The following is a 21,922-nucleotide window of genomic DNA, read 5'->3' as shown; positions in this document are numbered from 1 at the left end:
GGCCAGTTGGGCCAGGGTTAGGTACCACCTTTATAACATCTTCATCACATTTTCCCTAAGATTGTAACATGCAGTGAATCTGATGTCCTCTTTCCACAGCCTTTCTCATTCATTCATGTATATATTGTGTCCAATATCTTGGGCCCAATGTATCATGACATCTTTCACCTCCTCCTCTTTTAGGGGGGAGATAACATTTTGACTTGCCACAGTGGTGGCTGCTGCTCATTGGAACTGGTGGGGCATGAGAAGGCACAGAGAGCAACAGCAAGTGGAACCAGATGACAGGTAGAGTCCACCCTCCACCCTGCCCAGTTCTGCGAAGGCAACCACCAAGACTAAGGGGCAGGGGGAAGTAGATAGGCAGTGCCACTTTCTGGAGTAATTGTAAGTAAGAAAACATGTATGGGGGGGGGGACTGTAGTTGGTGAGGTCCTGCCACATTCATTGTAATAGACCATCCTCCTGTGGCCCATAGAGCAGATCCAATTTCCCCACCCCTGCTCCTTAAGAATCCCAAGCAAATCTGGAGTTAAAGGATAGATGAGAGGAGCAGCATTCTCCCACTCCAGCCGACTCTTTCAGCTATCGCAAAGCGTTGCCTCGTCAGAAGAAATCCGCATTGTGTGTGGGAGAAAGGACTACTGGATTTGCATCCAACAGCTTGGGTTATTATTGCTTTCTCTTTTCCAGCGAGGCTTCTAAAAGCATCTTTTGAGAGAGTGATTTGTGTTTTTTCTTATTTTACTTTTGTGTGTTGACTGGTGGTTTTTTTTTCCTTCTTTTTTTTCTTTTTTAGGTTAAATGTTTGTATTTTATGTATTTTATGTATTGTGAAATCTTGGTTTTGTGCTTTTATTGTCCTTTGTTTGGTGATGTCTTCCCTTATTGTTAAACTTAATAAAATATTATTATAAAAAAATAAAAAATTGGGCAGCTGTGAAATCAAATGCTAAGATCAGGAGGCTAAAATCTGCCACTGGAATCGATTTTGCACACTGAGAGAAACTATGCAGCTTTCTATTGGTCTGCATTTTAACAAAATGTGTAGAACTGCAGTTTTCCTGAACCTTTGAGGACTGATATACACATTGCATTTTGCAGGTGAACACCAATCTTTTTTCCTTTTTCTTTCTAATGTAAACTTACAAATATAATGTATGAAAGAGACAAACACGTGTATCATAGAGCCAGACTGGCTGAGCCAAATGTACTCTTGGTCACCAACTCTGGCTTCCTGCCACATATGGGAAGGCTCTGAATCAGTTTGCATTGAGAGTCTCTAGCTAGAAACTGGGAAAATAAAAAAAAATAAAAGCATCTTTTGAGGAATTAAGAGGAAAGGAAAACCAAACGCAAGAAACCTGCCAGAGACGGAAAGAAAAGCCATCAAGTCTGCAGCTGTCAGAACCAAAGCGGTTTCCTCTTAAGGCGCCCGTGGTGAGTGGCTGCCTTTTCCCCCAAAGCACAAGTTTCTCTGTTTCAAAAGTACTGTGGGAAGGTTGAGTTAAAAGCACCACCTTGACAGAAAAGAATGGGAAGGGAAGCAAGATGGTATTAGATGTTTGACAGTGCAGTTCACCAAGAGGGGTGCAGCCACTAGGCTAACCTCCTGCCAGGTGAATCACTGTTGCTTACTGGGAGGGAAGAGGTGGCAAGGAAGTCAGGGGGGTGTAAATATGGTGGCATGAGCACTGGACTGACTCAGCTGGTGCTTTTGCACCATGCTGACTCACCTGCCATGAAGCTGGCAAGCCACATCTGATGATAGCATTCAGTGCAATGGTTGGGAATCTCTGGAATGGAGAGTCACAGCCATTGCCCTGGCCACTTTTGCCTCTGATCCTGCCCACAACTTGAAGGTGACCCCTGAAAGGCTAGTCATGAAGAAATGAGGCCCCTGGCCTGCAAAACATTCCCCAACCCTGATTTAATGTGTCCTCTGAGTCGTGGTAGTAAAGCGGCAACGAAAGCCCTTTGGGAGAAGATAGTGACATAGTCTAGGTTCCACCACTGAGAAGACCCTGCTTTCCATGGACACCCACAGCATTTCAGGCAGCAGGAAGATGTGTGGCAGGACCCCTGGCCTGAATGCAGGAATAGGTGCAAATAAACAAATCAAGTCTGTACAACAGGATGTCACGGGACTGAGCTTGTTGTGCTTCTGGATTGAGAATGAATATCCCAATTCACCCAAACATCTCTTTCACACCTGATGCATGAGGCCGACAGAGGTAGATTTTGTATCAAAACTTTTATTTATTAAACAAAAAAATGCACCATTGGAATAACATTTCTATAAAAAAATGAATATGAGACTGTTCTACAGTACATTACAAAACCCCCCCTTTTTCCTCATGTAGTAGTATACAAGATTGTGTGTAGAAACAGTCATTTATTTCCAAACCCTAAGCAAGTTCCCTTCCTCGTAGAACAAGATTTACACTTAAATATTGCAGTCACTAATCTAATTTGGTTAACAATGCTAGAGTCCAACAATTCAAAGAAAACTTTTGTAGGCTCAAAATGCCCAATTTTTAGGCTTTTTGTAACAACAAGATTCTTTTTCTCCCCCTAAGGCTAGTTAAAACTGTGGTGTAAGTCACTCCTGTTTGATAAATGCCTCCAGACACAGGTTAATGACTTGTATGGATTCTCTCTTGAAGACTGGGCAGTGGCAGAACCTCTGTTTAATAAGTGTGAATTAGCTGGAGGATGAAACCATGGAAGCCATACTTTAGGATACAATCCTTAAAAGAAGAAGAAGAAAGAAATCTCCTCTGAATACCCACACACATTTTCAATAAGAACTGAGAAGGAACAATGCTTAGTATGTTACATCCTCATTTATTTATTTTTACACTGATGAAAGGTTTTTGGTTTTTGTTTTTTTACAAATGATGGCTCCATCTGTTGGGAAGTTCTCCAGCACAAGACAGGCCCCAATGGAAATGAGCAAAAGCTGCCACTTAGCTTCCATTTCTTTCAGGAGGAGAACTTCCCAGCAGATCATGTCCAATGTTTCTGAATATCCAGTCCCTGCAAATCACTGAATACAGTGCACACCAAATACAATGTATGTGCTTAAGGCAGACAATTGGTTGCAACGGATATAAACAGGAAACTCAAAAGCAAACTGCAGAATTCTCCGATATAGTCAGGAGCTCTGGAAAGCATGTCAAAAACAAATCCCCAAATTGGGCAGCTGTGAAATCAAATGCTAAGATCAGGAGGCTAAAATCTGCCACTGGAATCGATTTTGCACACTGAGAGAAACTATGCAGCTTTCTATTGGTCTGCATTTTAACAAAATGTGTAGAACTGCAGTTTTCCTGAACCTTTGAGGACTGATATACACATTGCATTTTGCAGGTGAACACCAATCTTTTTTCCTTTTTCTTTCTAATGTAAACTTACAAATATAATGTATGAAAGAGACAAACATGTGTATCATAGAGCCAGACTGGCTGAGCCAAATGTACTCTTGGTCACCAACTCTGGCTTCCTGCCACATATGGGAAGGCTCTGAATCAGTTTGCATTGAGAGTCTCTAGCTAGAAACTGGGAAACAAGGTGTGGTAGGGTAGGGTCATGAGACTATAAGAGAAATAGAGAGGTGTGAACTCAAGGCTATACAGCCTTTACTGTCACTAGACTGCAGTTCCCATCATCCCTGACCACTGGCCATGCTAACTGGGGCTGATGGGAGTTAGAGTCGAACAGCATCCGGATGGGCACCAAGTTGGCTACGCTTGCTATAGAGAAATAACTGAAGTCCAGTTATTTCAAGGCATACCTGTCTCTGGATTGTGTCCTATGTCTCCAGCCCTCATGAAGAAGAGGGTTGCATCAGCATATTAAAACATCGCTTCCCGTGTGCGTTTATGTCAACGTATACTTAAGCACTCAAGAGAGCCAGTGTGACATGCTGCTTTAATGGGGGGACCTCCAAATGCGGACTAATTTGACATGCAAGGCCACACACACACACGCCCTAACATGCCACCTGTCATCCAATTGACATCAAATGATGTGGGACAGGTAAACACCACGGCTATTAAGGAACAACTGGGGGTCTTGGAGGGTGCTCCCAAATGTTGATTTGCGAGCACATCTTGCATTTGGTTCCATTTAAATTTGGTGCTGAAGGCAAGTGTGCTGGGGGTCAGATCCACCTGACTCATATGATGTCAGGTGATGAACAGACAGGTGCTCCCACACACCTGTGAAATGTGACCCGTGGAAGGTGAACAAATTTCAGAAATTTCTACATAGGAAACTAGCCTGGTAGGAGAAAGCCTGCTGTGTGGGGAGGTGGTTATGCATGCCTCACCTGCACTTCGAAGAAACATAGCTCAATGAAGTTGACTACCTCACTGAGAATCTGCCTTGGGTTACAGACACAAAAACCACCTCCTGGCTTGGTCTTCTCACCCCAGGGAAATGAACACATAGCAACTGTTTGCGCATTATGATGAATAAATATCATCCGGCTTTCTAAGTACTCCTGGTCCCCAAGGCTGCTCCTTGAGCTAATTTAATTAAGTGGTCACCTTTTGCTATCTCATCCTAGACGTAAGAAGAATGCCATCCTTACTGTAGAACTTTTTTAAAAAGCACTTTGAAATCTCATTTATTTCAACCAAAGGATTATGTATTTGCATACGCCTCTCCCATTGCAATACACGGAAATTAAAAGGGATCTAGGTCCCAGTGGCATATTTTGCCATACTGATTACCTGAAATCCAAGCTTCCTTTTAGATGCCTAGGAAGATCTGCCTGGAGAAGACTGCGCCAAAGACAGAGGCTGAGATAAGGGGAGTGCAACGTACAGCGAGATGAGATACACCACAGCTTTAACACCCTGCTCTAGGTCTCCAACCAGATGTCCCTTTTCTCCCCACCCACCCCGATCATAAATTATCCCAAAGAAACCACTCTAAATAATAAATTAAATATTACTTATAAAAAATTGTACCCTTCTTCCCTCCCTCCCCTCCCCGTCCCAAACATGATGACAATTCACAAAGGTAAGAATTGCCAGGTCTATTTTACAATAATAAAAACAGCATTGTTCCTTCTACCTAACCAGCATCGTTCCCTCACTCTTCGTCAAAAGACATTTACAGCATAGCAGTGAGATATCACTGGCCTGGGTGACTTCATAGCATGTTATTTTTACCATGTTGTTATTAGTGGTCTCAAGGAGAAAACCAAAGGAGGAGGGGGGGTGATTGAACATTTGCAAAATGTCTGCTAACATAGCTAACCAGGAAGATACATAACCTCAGAGTATTATTATCATTTTTTGAATCAGAGAAGGCATAGAATTGGCTAATAGGGGTGAGCAAAGAGTCGTTACAAAGATTAGTCTTTTCTAATCACATATTAAGAGACATAAGTTAGAATGGGAGGTGGAATTTTTTTTTGAAGACACTCAAATTTGCAAAGATATGACAAAAGATTGATTGTTTAAAATGCACATGGGAAGTCACTGCAATAGTTCTCCAGACTGGTGTAAACTCATTTGTCATTTCTCTTTCAAGCACCAGATACTCATTCATACAGGGCTTGCTCCCTTCTCTAGTCATGCACTAGAATTCAAGTAGCATCCACAGCAATTCCCATATACAACAAAGCACAGAAAACTGTGGCTTCACCAATATACAGCCTCAGCAGGGTATTTTTAAAGCGAATTCAGAACAGTGTTCCCTTTTCTTCGTTGATTCAGAGTTATCACTATGCTTATGGTCAGAAATATCCCTCCACTCCTTGCTTTCCATAATTTTAGGGGGAATGGATTTGGGCGATCAGATCTGAGGACTTGCAGTTAAGATGGCACATTAATAAAAACCAATGATATCAAATGGAAAGTTTGAATGGGAATGCGTTTATTAGAGCACAGTGTGCAATATGGCAGGCACCACTCTACTGAGCAATATCCATGCCACAGTGAGTCGGTGTTGCTGTTATAGATGTGAATGGTGTAGACAAATTGGAGAGCAAATAGGCAAGGTCGAGATGAACAAGATGCTGAGTGCTCTGCAACCCTAAAAACACGGGACCTTGTGAGGAGGCAACAACTGCCAGGGCTTCCCTTTCTGTTCTGTCAGGGACTGGAATACACATTGGAGCCAATGAATTATGGCCACTACTTGGAATGAGCTGATCATAGGAGGAGGAAATTGTTTGGTGGGACCTAGGAGTAGAGGGAACGAGAAGGTTAGAAAGATTTAAGCTCAGGGTTTATGAGATGGGATTGTTTCTAAATCTCACCTATTCTGAACTTCAGCTCCACGGTCATTTATGCTGCATTAGACTCATAATGCTAGTGCAGTAATTTAGTGCATTCCTGTTTATTAGTGTGATGGGAGAATAATCTGAGTAGTAACAAAGTAACATCCCTCAGTGTAAAGATACTCTGGATGGGAACTGAATGTACAATTACATCCTTTGCATTTGTTTTCTATGATCAGGATTGACAAGATGCTTACCCGTGGCTGGTATTCTTTGAATGGTGATCTGTAAATGATTAATTTGAATCTGCACCTAGAATCACAAAAGCATAGAATTGTAGAGCTGGAAGGGTCATCTAGTCCAGCCCCCTGCAATACAGGAATTTTGACAAAGGTGTCCATGGCAGATGGCCATCCAACCTCTGCTTAAAAACCTCCAAGGAAGGAGAGTCCACCGCCTCCCTAGGGAGACTGTTCCACTGTCAAACAGCTCTTACTGTCAGAAAGTTCATCCTGGTGATTAGTTGGAATCTCCTTTCTTGTAACTTGAAGCCATTGGTTTGAGACCTACCCTCCAGAGCAGGAGAAAACAAGCTTGCTCCATCTTCCATGTGACAACTCTTGAGATATTTGAAGATGGCTATCATATCACCTCTCAGTCTCCTCTTTTCCAACTCGCTCAACTGTTTCTTTATCATCTTGGTCAGCCTCCTGTGCACATGTTCCAGCTTCTGCAGAGCATTTTGGGAACTTTCTTAATCCCTGTTTAGATGTGGGCCGTGTGACTGCAGAAACGCCCATGTGAATACAACCCATTAGAGGTTAATAATAACTGCCTTTTGTCATGAACTTTGTGCAGTCTCACAATTGGGAAATTTTAAAGTGAATTCTGGTGATGTCCATATAAGGTTCTTGCGGATTGTTCTACGAAATGCAGCATTTTGCATAGAGCACAGAGCTTGATTAATATTAAAGTTGAAAAGGCCAAGCATGGAAAGGAACACCCCAGAGGAAAGCTGACAATGTAGCCTCTGGTACTTTGACTCTTAAGAGTAGAGGAAAGGATGGCTTCACCATTTGGTAACCAGGAGTAATAGAATAATGGAAACAAACCAACCCAATGGAACAACTTCTGGGAAGCAATGCAGTTACCACACATATTGTATCCACAGATGTATGAAGATAGAAGGTCAGGAAATCTGGGGTATGTAAAGTCTATATTTCTTAAGCTCCAAATAAAAAGCAGTGATGCTAATATCCTGGCACAAGTGGAATGGACATGCCAACTCATGGAGAATGGTAAGCATCAGGTTAAAGTAGGAATGCTGGTTTAGTATGGAGGGCCAACAGCTCAATTGCTCTATGTGCAGAGTAGATTGAGCTCTAAATTCAATCTTAAAGCAAAGGAGGCATAAATCACAGGGCATCACAGCTTCAGGGATCATCCATGAGTTGCATCAGAACTAGGGAGAGGCTTCAGATTGAAAGAGGAATTCTGGCAGGAAGTACGTGGGAGCCAACCCCTTCCAGAGCAGATGGGTGAAATTAAGAGAAGACACGGAAATGATGTTCATAAATTGCTGACATATGAACTCATCTTTCCCAGTATCTTCAGAAAGATATTCTAATAGGGGATTCATATGCATTCAATAATACATTTCAGAAGTCTCCACCACACCTTGATGTTTCCTACTAGGATGCAAAGAAGGAAAGTCTGGCACTGCAGAGAGATGTGTAAAATAATTTCTGGACAGTTAAAGAAGCTTTGTGAGCCAAGGTTGTGGCCATCATGAGATTATGAAAATACAGTTTTGGGAAGTACTTGTGGATAGAGAGAATATATACCTAAGAAGCCCCATCCAATGAGACCAAAATCTCAGAAGACCCCAATACCTGGTTACCTTGAACCAGAGAATTCAGCACTTGGTATTGTCTGAAGTTGCCTCTTAGGGAGATGCATATACACAATCGTGAAGGTTATAGAAATAATGAGGGGTGATGAATCAAAGTATAGCCCTTGGTACCAGATGCAGACACAATTAGGATGTAACAGCTATTATCATAGACACTGTCCTGATGGAAAAAGGCACATCTGTGAAGCATATGCAAAATGGACCCAATTCATCAAATTATTTGTCCATATTGATGCAGACAAAAACATCAAGGGTGAAATGAAGAGGTTTCTGTACAGTACTTTGCTAAAGACTGATAACAATGATAGGATTGGTAGGGAAGATCAACAGGTTCTTGAAAGAAGAGAAAAACACTTATGTCTGCCAAACTCTCAGTGCCATGGACAGTTCGATGGACAGGACTCAATACTGGAAGTATTAGTCCCTGGCAGCAAAGTGAAGGAATCAATGGTATTGAAGTAACAGATGGACCCAATCAACTATCTTTCTTCAGGACAGTGAAGTTATAAAAGTAGAAACCATATTGATGTCTATGTATGGGAATAGATTCAATAGGTCCTTTGTTTACATCAGGGTTCTCCTTCCAAAGCAATATTAGACTAGGACAGGTACTCTAGAAGTGAAGTTCTGTGGAATAACCTAATTTGACAATGGCAAACACCCAACTGTCCAAATCCATCTCTGAATGTAAACTAAAGAATGAAAAGGATGCCTTAGCATGGAAAAATTGATGACTACGTGTAGAAATTGTCTAAATCTCAGGAAGCTCACCCTTTGGCTTCTGATACTTCCTTTTGGAAGAGTATGTTTTCTTAGCTGAGAGATGTCTCAAGGGCTTTGGGGGTAAGCAACTGTAGTGCTGTTTGTGCTAACAGAATGAGGTGGCACCTCTCAGATATAGAACTAGAAATATTCAAGAGCACCATCAGATTGTGCACTAAATAAACCATCCGATTTTAAGCACACCCATCCAAGTGCTTTGAAACCAGTGGGATAGAAAGTTTGTCCTTTGAGGGGGGATACCAATATTGTAGAAGCCTGTTGAGAACTGGCATCATTGCTCAGCAAGGGAGTTGTTTGAGCAGATGTGCTAGTAGGGTTGCCATATGTCCTCTCCCCACCCCAGGATACGTCCTCTTTTTCATGGGTATGTAAAATGAGAGTTGTCACAGCGATCCATAGGAAAAAGTCGAAGTCAGCAAATGTGTCCTCTTCGTTGCTCTTCAAAATATGGCAACCCTATCTCTGTAAATGAGTTCCCTCATTGGGTCTATTCCCACATCAGGGCACTGAATAAAAATAAATCCAGGAGAATGATTTCTTCATGTTGTGTTTGGTGTCGACATTGTACTCTCCACCAGCATAGATCAGGCCCTCTGAAATAGGAACTCCTCACCACTCCAAGCTTGTTGTCATTGTTAAAAACGTGCCTTTGCTGTTCCACAGATACACAAGTTGCTGAATAAGGAAGAGTAATTCGTGGGAAGCAGAATTCACAACATCTAAGACAAATCACATCTTGCCTCCCCTGCAATGGCAACAAGTGAGAGAAAGGGAAGAAGGAAATGTGTGTGGGGGGGACACAGTAGTGATCCTAATTCCATGGAAGTCAGATGTTAACTGACTGGAAGGGGATCTGTTGCATCTTCAGGACATAGATGGACACATCCTGCTTAACCATGGGTAGGTGCACTTGCCCTCTGACTAGTGTTCCAGAAAGTTCTGAAGATACAGTTGCAGAACCCATTAGGGGCCTTCACAACGAAGAACGAAGTGCATTCGCATTTTCACATTCTTGCAGAACGATCTTTTCAGCTGATAGTGTTTTAAATGCAGAGTCAGATTTGCTTTTAGGAATTTAGCAGTAGGCCTTATCAGTCTGCTAAAAATTCATAGATGTTTTTCTCTTCTTTCTTTTTGTTCTCTCCCAGTTGGAGAAGCAATCTTGTCATTCCTGCTTTTGTTGAAACAAGACATTGAGTTCCACGGCATCAATGCAACTGGATGCAGCTGGATGCCATCCCAAATTGGTCAGAACATTAAAAACTCAACCTCCCATACTAAATAAGACTGCCGAGTCATTAGGAAATGTTGCATTAGCATTCCAGGCTAAATTGAATAAGAAGCATTATTTTGGGAGAACACTTTCACAAAGAAACTAGCATTTCTAATGAAGCATTTGAATTCTCTCTTCTCCTACCCACCATAAGGTTGTGTGTGTGTGTGTATGTGTAAGTTTTCCGAATTATTACTTCTGATACTGTGCCATTTTATTCCAAATATTTTATTCAGGACTTCACATATAATTACCTTCCTAATAAAAAGAGCTATTAGGATGTAAAGATCCTCTCTCCCTTCCATGCTCTTTTAAAATTATGACCTACTCAAGCTTGAAATCAAAGGCAGTGCTGAATGCAATAACTCAGCCGAAACCTTCTCATTGGGCTTTTGCAGCCTCATAACTGATAAATATGCAAATTTAGCTCCCTTTTGGTGATTTGCCTGCGAAAACAGGGATTAACTCTGAATGAATGCGGAAAGTTCAGCACTGGGAAGTATGCACACAACATTTTGTTCATGTTACCACTTATGGATGTCAATAAACACTGCAACAAAAAGCCAGAATACTGGAATGGGAGTGGTAGGTAACACTTAGAAGGCATCGTTTAGGTTCATAGCCAGTATTCTGCTGTAATGGTGCAGACCATTCATTGGCTGCTGCCAACATGGAAACTGTTGTAGAAGGACTTCCTTTTTAAAAAACTTTCTGGCACCTTGTTTGTAAACATTTGCACTGGGGGGTGTTACCCCCAGTAGTGCTGGCAAAATGTCATACCTTGTGACACAACATCCTATTTACCATCCTATTCTAGGAATTTCTTCGCCAGCACACAGATCTAGTCACTGGTTCTTCAACTCACTGTCTGCACCTAGGACTTGCTTGATGTCGACAAAGCTCAGCATTTCCCATACGTTAGATGTTTTCTTCTTGGATAGTTGTGTTGCGGAGTTATGAAACCAAGCAGTCTTCGGGGGAGTCAGGATGAAGCAGAGAGAGGGCTAGAGTGAGCATCCTTTCCCACTGTGGTGCTGCTAAAAAGGTGGCTCAGGGTGGCACAAAACCTGCATAGCTTTAGACGTGCCTCAATTCCTAGCTTAGGAGCAGAACAACTGCATATCAGAGCTCATTTCAGATGTATATAGAGGTTGACAGCATGGCTCTGTTGCCAATTAACTTCCCCCTCTACTCATATCTTATGTTTAGGCATACGTTTAACTATGGGGAGATTTGCAAATACTTGTTATGTGGGCGATTTCTCTCCATAAATGGCTCCACCGCTTGTGCAAGTTGAGTGCTTAAAATAATATTTCTTGGCTTTAATTTTTTTTTTTAAAAAATGAGTGTTATTGTTATTTTTCTTCATGTTTTGTGCTGTTGAGAATACTTCCAACCCTTTGGTGCTATGCAATGATGCTTTTGCGTTGAAACGATGAAAAGTAAGAGGATCTACATATTTTATATGATATCACAGTGGCCTACAATGTGCATCGCAATGCACCTGGAAGATCTACACACACAAAAACTCTCCTAGAACCCTCTTTAGCAAGTTAAAAAATATTGTTGGGCCTGCTACACATATTATCCTGGTGGTGTAATTTTGGCGGGAACCTGACGCACATGGGTGCTTCCTCACAGTTGAATACGCCAATTTCAACAACACTGGAATTAAATCATTATGAATAAAACTAGCACAAAGCACAAGAAGGCTCCCTTCCCAAAACGCCAAGCCACATGAGCGATGGGTATCTGAAACATGGATAAATTTTGCTAGCGGTACCAAAAACTCTTTTGGCTTCCTTAGAAATTCCTACAGTGCTTCTGCCTGAGGAGAAAAATCTAGTTTTGCTTCTAATTTCATATTATGAACAATCCAGGGACAGAGAGCGATGGATAAGCTCCCCTCCAGCTCATCTCATTATTTATTTCTCGCTTACTCAGAGATCTCTTAGAGTAGGGATGGGGAAGCCTGTAAGTTCTCCATATCTTGCTAGACTCCAGCTCTTATCAGCCCCGACTAGCATGGCCAATGGTCAGGGCTGCTGGGAGTTGTAGTTCAGCAACACATGTAGTTCAGCAGGTTCCTCACTTGGACTTAGCGAAAACGAAGGGTGTTTATTTTTGCAAATGTTTGTAGAATTGGTAATGCTGTAGCATGTGGGGAGCTTCCTGTCTGTGTTCTCTACTACCCTTCCCATAAGGAGGCCAGCGGTGAGAAGGGCTGGTAGGGAGCATAAACAGTCATAAAGGTCCTTCTTTAAGACCCAGGTTAATGCTGGGAAAGCGAGAGATATTAGAAACTTGTTTGCACAGGCTCTCTGGCAACAATCAGTTTTGGGAAAGGAGAAGGGCTGGAGGAAGTGATGGCTTGCTAGCAACAGGGAATGCTGACAGCAGGATGAGTCCATTACATGCTCGCAGGCTTGGCTTGGAATGGGCTTCAGTGGAAACGGAAATGACTTGTAAAGTGTCTTTACAAGTTTCCAAATTATAAATTTTGGCAGCAGAATCACTTCTGACAATCTATGGATGGGCACTCACTCTACCACCCACCAAGAAATGCCAGGAGTCTCTTTGACTTCCCTCAAAAGATCTCAGGAGTTTCACCTGAGGAAGAACCACCCAATTCATTTTGAATTTCACTGGGGTCAAAATTGGTGGCCTCCCTCACGTGGAGAGAGGCCAGCCTAGGTCAGGTTACCAGCCACATGATAATGTGTGAAGCAGACCTTAAGTAAGATCCCACCCTGCACACTGCGAAGATCAGCAGAACAAAATAGGCCAACAGGAGGCACTGGGGGTGGGTCATGGAGACATCTTGTTTCTTGCTTATCAGGGCTGCTCTTTCATCACTGCTTCAGACTGTTGCTTGACCAATAGGAATGCACGATGCCATTTCAAGACTGTGAGATCTCTCCATAGAACGGGGTTTGATGGCGCATCGGTTGGCTTTATGGCAGACGCGGGTGTTTGGTGGTGTGTGTGTGAAACGCTGGTATGCTGCAATGTTCCCGGGTTACTCCATTCTTCTGTTCATCCAAAGCTTTCAGAAGGCCGAGCCTGTGATAGCATTAAGCTGCTTCATTAGCCCCTCCAAACTGGCCATCTGTTCACTAAGATCATCCTGTTCATATACCTGCGGAGAAAGCAACCAGCTAGTTAATGCTATTTCTTTAAGCTTGTGTCCGAATCTATCCAAGATAATCAGCATGGATAACAATTACGACCAGTCACTGCAGAAACATGGAAAACTACATTTAAGATTGGGAAAAAATAGAAAGGGACAGATCCATCCATCCCTACCCTGATCTTGCTGGTTTTAAAAGCAGTCCTTCAGCGATATTTTCAACGTGACTATCCTGAATCAGTATCAGTACATCAAGCATGTACAATGGAAGAGGTTGAAGAGAATGTCCTATAAATGACATTTTTATTTATATGTGTTTGAAAGGGAATGGCATTATTTGAAAGTAAGTTGGGAGGAAACTCAAGTGTTAATAAAGGGCCATTGTCTTTAGCATGCCCATAGGGGGTGAGTGGGACTGAGAGCCTGAACTTTGCTCCTCATTGGCTCCTCTTCCATTATCTCCTCTAAGTGCTTCCACTTCCGCAGAGACTTCCCTTGGGAAATAATTTGTCCAGCCATTACAAAAAATAAGATATTTAGAGCTGAAATGTTCCACACTCGACAGCTCCTTATACCAGTCATTTCAACCAAAGTGGTCGTTTTCATTTCTTCGCTCCCTTCCCAATTGCATGGCGCCAGGCTGCCTTATCTCCTGTACACAGAACGGCCGTCAAGGCTTGGAAACCATTCAGAGGCAAAAAAAAAAAAAAGCTGTGCAACAATCCAAGAGCTGCCCTGGGATGGCATTGTGCAGCGATGGCTTTTGCCCACCAGTTAGGCTGCCTGTTGTGTTTCTGCTCACTTCAATTACCATTTGTTTCAGTTGCTGCTGCTACTTGCAGGAGATGGCCTCTAAATCATGGTGCTTGAATTGCACTAGTGGAGCAAAAGCCCTGGACAGGATCCAGAAAGGGAAATAGAATCGCAAAACACCAGAAAGAAAGAAAAAATCACTGGAAAGAGTCTTCCTTTTAGGGTGTGAGGATAATAAGGGGGGCAGATTTAAAATACTTCTACACTGGCTCCCAGTATGTTCCCGAGCACAATTCATAGCGTTGGTGCTGATCTTTAAAGCCCTAAATGACATTGGCCCTATATAGCTGAAGGAGTGTCTGCACCCCCATCGTTCAGCCCCGACACTGAGGTCCAGCTCTGAGGGCCTTCTGGAGGTTCCCCCACTGTGCGAAGTGAAGTTACATGGAACCAGGCAGAGGGCCTTCTTGGTAGTGGTGCCCACCCTGTGGAACACCCTCCAATCAGATGTTAAGGAAATCAACAACTATCTCACTTTTAGAAGACATCTGAAGGCAGCCCTGTTTAGGGAAGTTTTTAATGTTTGATGTTTTATTGTATTTTTAATATGCTGTTGGGAGCCACCCAGAGTGGCTGGGGCAACCCAGTCAGATGTGCAGAGTATGATGATGATGATGATGATGATGATGATGATGATTTTCTGCTTGTGGAAGTGGCTGAATACACTTCCATGTGGCAGAGCTGTACATTCAGGGCAAAGGTTGAAACTATATAGATTACTGTATCAGGGTCCCCCATTTTGTGGAAGCTGGTAGCTGCCAAGAATGTAGGGTACAATCGGAGCCATCTATATGGCAAGTGCATTTCGAATGATGCAGCCCCCATCTGGACTGAATCTGTTCTAGATTGCAAATGGGGAGAGCACATGAGTCTATGCTCTTCCATTCAAAATAATAATGCTAAAATCATTGCACACAGAAAACTAGCAGGCCAGCTAAGCTAAGAACTTTCTCCCTGGTGTGTGATGCAGTCAGGTAATTTTTGACTCTGGACTTAACGGGCTTACAGAGGGCCAACTCTTTAGATGGCAACAGGCATTACTTATTTCAAAATGTGAGCCAGCCCTGCTGTGTTCGGGGCTCCCCTGCTCTTTCTGCTGACTGGGGCCATGGTCACCCACTACAAAGTTCTGCCCCAACAGCACTACTGCTCTTTGTGATCTAGCTTTTTACATGGAGGGAATGGTTTCCATTCAACCAGAGCCAAACTAGACTCGGCATTACTTGCAGTATTGCAATCAAAGTGCACATCTTTTTGTTATGTATGTAGAAGTCTCAGGGAAACCTGAATGGACTTGGAACCATGGTGGTTGGGGAGGTTGCCATGGTGACAACAGAATCCTCTTCTGTGAAGCTGAAACTTGCATTGCGAGACTTCCCACTGTCACCCACACAAGTTGGCCAACAAAGATGTGAAGGTACATAGCATCCTTGTGGAAAACTGTAGTTCCCGTGATCTACTCCCCATGTTTGTTGAGATGCTATTGTCTTTCCCTGATTCATCTCAGAAAGATTTTGAACTTCCTTGGGGGTTGATAAGCTTTCTCAACTGAGACAAATCTGTGCTTCCGGGGTTGGCGTGAATGGCGGACGGACTGTGGGTTTGACAGCTCTGTCAGGCCTGACACTGCAGAGGTCCATAGGGGAAGCGCCAAGGTGAGGCGTAGCCCCCCCAAAGCCTCAAAGGAAAATTTGAGGTGCTGAGGGGTCCTGCAGATTGCAATGGCAGCTCAGGCTGCGGGGGCGGGGGGGGGGAGCTGAGGAAAAGCCGGCGATTTAGGCACTCTGCAGAGCGAAGCCTCTGAACCAGCCAGTAGCACCTACCATTCCAACTAACTTCAAACTGATTTGCAAGGTGAGAAGGAAATTAACTATTAATTATTAATTCGGCAAAACGGGAGGATAAAAAGGAAGTCCACTCCCATCCCTGGGTATTTAAACTGCACGAAAAAAACTTTACAAGTGAAAAAGTTGCAGACTAGCCTTGGAAGTTAAAGCAGCTAATGGCTGAGAAGGACAAAGGATTTTACAAAGGTCTGTGAATACCTTTCTGGATACTTTACAGATTTTTTTTTTAAATGAATTTGAATTTGAACAACAGACCTGAACTTGAGAGTGCATTTGAACTTGACACAGATTCTGTAATATATTGATATTGAACCTGAAAAGTAAATGTTAAGGCTCCAATTGACTGCGGGAAAGCTTTGGGAGAAAAAAAATGGGGATGAAATGTGGGAGAAATGAGTAAACCGCTATATGGTAGAGGAGGAAGAGGAAGAGGAGGAGGAGGAAATTGGACAGTTATTTTCAGTGCCAGCCTTGCTTCTCCAGTAACACCTGCCTTTGGCAGTCCCATCAATCCAATTGGTATGAGACTGGATCTACAAAACATTTTAGCTAGTGCTTCCGGACTACAAGAGAGCCATGGACTTGTGCTTACATTTGCAGCATCCTCTGTTTGTTTGTGACCCTCTTCTGAGGCTTCTGGGGCTGTCGGCACTGAAACGGGAAGCAGAGGGGATCTTGCTTTGCCAGCTAGTCCAAGCGATGCTGTCTTAACCTGAGCCTTGGGAAGGTTGGGTGCTGCAATATAAATGGAGAAGTTTAGGACTATATTAGCACATGAATCATGCCCTGAAGAGAGCAGAAGCAACATGAGAATACACATTAAATCAGCCGTATTTTGCCCAGGCACTTCCTTACATTTATAATCTGTTATCACCTAAAATGTGTAGCACACATTTTTTAAAAGAATGAAACCACAGTAGCATATTGAATCTAAACAGCCCAAGATCCAAAAAGGAATCTTAAAACAAAACCCAGTTAGATTAATGCTACAGTCTTAGGCATACTTACCTGGAAGTAAGTTCCACAGAAATGAATCACAACCATTTCCAAGTCAATTAGAGGTGATATCTAGGTAATAAACACTTTTAAATTTTTCATGGATTTTGATGGGCTACCCAGCTACATGCTCAAGCCTTTCCCACTGCAATCAAAATATTAAATCCCCCCCAGTCAAGGGATGGATGAATCTCAGTTTTGGTCTCTCTCGGTTTCTCATTTTTCTGATCTTAAGTTCAGTTCACATTTCCACATCAGTTTGCATTTTTTTTAAAAAAATCCTCATGAAAATTCAGCAGCATTTTAGTGTGAATTTCTCCATACAGCTGCAATTTTGTATGTAGTTTTGCTTAATATCCACATTTGATGCATAGAATTATATTAGTTTAATTAATATATGCATTTTTACGCCCACTTCACCCTAGTATATGCATTTTTGCACTCATTACTTTGCTGGACACGGGTGGCGCTGTGGGTTAAACCACAGAGCCTAGGACTTGCCGATCAGAAGGTCGGCGGTTCGAATCCCTGTGACGGGGTGAGCTCCCGTTGCTCGGTCCCTGCTCCTGCCAACCTAGCAGTTCGAAAGCATGTCAAAGTGCAAGTAGATAAATAGGTATCACTCTGGCGGGAAGGTAAACGGTGTTTCTGTGTGCAGCTCTGGTTCGCCAGAAGCGGCTTAGTCATGCTGGCCACATGACCCGGAAGTTGTACGCCGGCTCCCTCGGCCAATAAAGCGAGATGAGCGCCGCAACACCAGAGTCGGTTACGACTGGACCTAATGGTCAGGGGTCCCTTTACCTTTACCTACTTCGCTGGAGAGCTATATTGCATGAGCCAGAGAAATGTGAATTTCAAAGGATGGATGTGCTCCAGTTTGCATTTTTTTGTCTGTGTGTGAATTAGGTAAATTGGCCTTTATATGCTAACTGAATCTAATTTCTCGCCTAGCCCTACCTAAATCTCTTAATCCTGAATCCTTCCTCAAACTGCTGGTCTTGCAGGGCTTTCAAAAGATGCTCAGGCTCTGACTTCTGTAAGTCTCCAAGGGAGAGGCTTTTCCAGCTATGGGGAAGCCAGAGGAAAAGATAGGACATAAACTGAATTATCTCTTGGGTGACTGGAGAGATCATGATAGGACACAAGGGATGAGAAGACCTCCTACTGTCTATATAGGACTTCATATATGAACCATGGTGACAGTTTTGTGCTTTGAGGCCCCCAAGCCCTTCCCCTGAAAATAACTTCACACTGACCCGTAATTTTAGTTTAAGTTATTGGGCAAAATTTAGGCCACAACTTTATTGATTACAGCAAAGTGAGTGGTATTGGCTTAAGCATTGGCAACAGACTATATCTGACTCCTGCCTCTCTGGCTGGAAGTCTGAAAGGGTAAACACCAAACGAGGGAGCAACTTCGATGGAGACCAACCGAAGCTCACCTCGGGGTTCCTGTGGTCCTGGCATGTGGACTTCAGACAAGATCCAGGACCCCCAGATTCCAATACCGGAATACCCTTATTCATTGAGGGGCAGGTGATGGCTGCACCTCCACTCCCACACACTTCAATAAGCCAATGCCTAACCGCCAAACCTTACAAAGTTGTGACAATTACTTAGGAGGTAGGCGAAAACCAAGTAGCTACAGCCAATCTGCCAAATGGAAAAAAATCCTACCCAGCCCCTGCTCCAAAGCAGGTGACCCAATTCAAAGCAAGGCCAAAGCAGCACCACCTAAAATTAGGGAGGGAGGGCAGGTGTTCGGCAGTGCGAAGCAAGTGCCCCCAGTTACAGCGCACTGCCGCTTTTGTAGGCCCCAGGAATTGCGCCAACTGCCCCTATTGGGCCCAAACAGCTTGGCACGATCATGGGGCCCAACTGTTAAGGCTTGGGCCATGCCCGGCAACAACTCTCCTGGAGGGGGGTGCCTTAGGGGCCCACGCGCAACCAGGACCTTCATTATGTAGGATCCCATTTGTGAAGTTCAGCACCTCCCCTAGATTTGAAAGTTACCATGGGTCTTTGTGCTTAAGCCCCAGAATAGTACTAAGTAAAAATGGGCTTCAAAATTTGGGAAGGTTTGTTAAAAGATCAGAAGACTTTTTGCTAGGAATTACAGGCCAAGACTTGCCAAAAAAGCATAGAAGACTATTCATGTATGCCACAACAGCAGCTAGGATATACTAGCCCCAAAATGGAAAGACAACAAAATACCAACTAAAGAAGAATGGCAAGAAAAATTGATGGAGTATGCTGAAATGGCGAAGCTAACTGGAAAACTCAAGACACAAGGACAATAGAGACTTTAAAAAAGACTGGGAACCATTTATGATGCATCTACAGAAATATTGTAAAGAAGTAGACTGACTAGTTGGGTTTGACTAAACACTTACAATCAACAAAATAGAGAGATCGAGATGTAATAAAAGGAAAATCTCAAAATGTACGTAAGAGGTAATTTGAAAATAAGTATGGTATAAAAAGGAGGAGAATATAATAACATTTAATTTAAAGGTTGCAGTATTAAGGTATAACATAACAAGAAGAAGAAGAAGAAGAGTTTGGATTTGATATCCCGCCTTTCACTCCCTTTAAGGAGTCTCAAAGCGGCCAACATTCTCCTTTCCCTTCCTCCCCCACAACAAACACTCTGTGAGGTGAGTGGGGCTGAGAGACTTCAGAGAAGCGTGACTGGCCCAAGGTCACCCAGCAGCTGCATGTGGAGGAGCGGAGACGCAAACCCGGTTCCCCAGATTACGAGACTACCGCTCTTAACCACTACACCACACTGGCTCTCCAAACAAGCAGGAGAAGTTAATGTGTAAAGAACCGGGGGGGGGGGGGAGGGAGGAACTGTATTTTTCTTTTTCTATGGGAATAATATTATTGTGATGAATATAAAACTGTAAAACCTAATAAAATTATTTTTTAAAAAATGGGAAGGTTTTTGGTGGTGGAGAAATCAAATATATCAGCGCGCTTGGCAGAACATCAAAGCATCTTCAGGCACAGAAAAGAATAGGGGTTTGCAATATTGACCTGAGGGACTGGCGGGCAGAAGGAAGGATTTGGTGGCCAGCTCAAGTATGTATACTAAGAGTGGTTGACCTTGAGTAAAGAGAGTCGGAGAGGGCTAAGAGACTTCTCTGCACCCTCACAAAACCACAACCTCACTAAGGGGAAGCTATCACAGTTAAATTGGTATAAAAAGGCTGCATTTGTAGCTGGACTGAGCAGAGCCAAAATGCCAAAAATGAGAGGAAATTTTTGCAGAATGGGAACAATCCCAGGGATGCTTATCTCTTATGGCTTTCTTTCTCTGCAGCCCTGAAAGCAGCTACTCTTTCTCTCCTTACGCAGCGAGAGATAATTTCTTGGTCAGTTGGCAGGTCAATTGGTTTCAACTACCACCGTTCTCCTCCCAGAAGGTGCCGGGATGGGGCAAATATTTATTGGATTTCTTTAAAATAACCGATACACCAGTAAATATAACAAAACCTTGAAGCAGTTCACATCAACCGTGAAATCACAAGCAAAAAGTAAATACATTAAAAAAGAAAAAGTTAAGCAAAGCAAAGCATTAAAGCAGAAACACTGAGCAGTGTTACCAGAGGCAGGAAAAGTCTATGGAAACTAGTAGGTTTTCAGGAGCTGCTTAAATCTGGCCACAGCGGGTGCCTCCCAAACTGCATGAGTTAGCATGGGCCAGAGGGCTGGTGTCACTACAGACAAGTAGCTTTGTCTCAACGCAAGAAGCAGTGCCACTGCTTGGACCTTCCTAGAGAAAAATAATGCTGATGTCATGAAGACTTTTCTCTACTCCATTGTGTTTGGGTAGTGTGTGCATGTGTGGAAAAAGAGAGCAGGGGCTATCCAGTCTCGAGAAACCATTAATATGTGTGATCAGGGAGGAGAGTACTACCTTCACCCCTGCTACCCCACACATTGGAGGGTGACTTTTCAAAGTAGGCCATGTGTTTCTGCTGTTGTATGCACCCCATGCAATATAGAACCCTGAATTCCATGAGTCTGCATCATGTGGAGAGTCTCCATGACCATGGCAAGCTCCCTCTTTTGGATATTTGATCTTCAGTTCATGGAGGGTGACAGGCACAGTGGTGTTGGGCAGAATTGCCATCCTCACTCCTGCTCCCTGTCCCCCTCTTGTATATCTGGATTTGTAGAACACCTAGAGCAAGTGTTTTGCAAGTACTCCCTTAAAAAAGATGCTGGTCCATTAGGACTTTCCTCTTTCACCATCACTCGTAGCCAAGTAAGATTGTCTTCCATAAACATGATTTTAACAATGAGTCCATAAGTGACTGTGGAGGCCAATTCTTGATCCTTCCACAGTGGGGACATTGGTTTCCAGGCAGGAGTTGATCATGGTGTGGATTTGCCAAGCGTGCCTTCCTCTTAGCACGTTTCTCCCTTGCGTCCTGAGTTTGAATGTCCTCAAAGCCCATGACACCTTTGGTAAAGGCTGTTCTCCAACTGGAGCGCTCACAGGCAAGTGTTTCCCAATTGTCGGTGTTTATACTACATTTTTAAAGATTTGCCTTGAGACAGTCTTTAAACCTCTTTTGTTGACCACCAGCATTACACTTTCCATTTTTAAGTTTGGAATAGAGTACAGTGGTACCTCGGGTTAAGTACTTAATTCGTTCTGGAGGTCCGTACTTAACCTGAAACTGTTCTTAACTTGAAGCACCACTTTAGCTAATGGGGCCTCCTGCTGCTGCCGCGCCACCGGAGCACAATTTCTGTTCTCATCCTAAAGCAAAGTTCTTAACCTGAAGCACTATTTCTGGGTTAGCAGAGTCTGTAACCTGAAGAGTATGTAACCTGAAGCATATGTAACCTGAGGTACCACTGTAGTTGCTTTGGAAGACGATAATCAGGCATCCACACAACATGACCAGTCCAGTGA

At 43.2% G+C, this 21,922-nt stretch overlaps 1 protein-coding gene across 4 annotated transcripts in view; it reads right to left on the bottom strand.

Annotated features, from left to right (window-relative positions):
- Window positions 1–12,482: 12,482 nt before the first annotated feature.
- Window positions 12,483–21,922, bottom strand: part of DCC (DCC netrin 1 receptor) — a 921,347-nt gene continuing 911,907 nt past the window's right edge. For all 4 annotated transcript variants that reach the window (XM_053408811.1, XM_053408815.1, XM_053408813.1 and 1 more), the window contains 2 exons: window positions 16,589–16,731; window positions 12,483–13,345 (listed from right to left, as the gene is read on the bottom strand). In XM_053408811.1, the coding sequence (XP_053264786.1) occupies window positions 13,256–13,345; window positions 16,589–16,731 (233 nt within the window). In that variant the 3' untranslated portion in view covers window positions 12,483–13,255. The remainder of the gene's footprint in view (window positions 13,346–16,588; window positions 16,732–21,922) is intronic.

The sequence above is a fragment of the Podarcis raffonei genome, chromosome 11 (assembly GCF_027172205.1).
Source record: "Podarcis raffonei isolate rPodRaf1 chromosome 11, rPodRaf1.pri, whole genome shotgun sequence".
NCBI lineage: Eukaryota > Metazoa > Chordata > Lepidosauria > Squamata > Lacertidae > Podarcis > Podarcis raffonei.
This window is presented reverse-complemented; position numbering and strand designations above follow the sequence as displayed.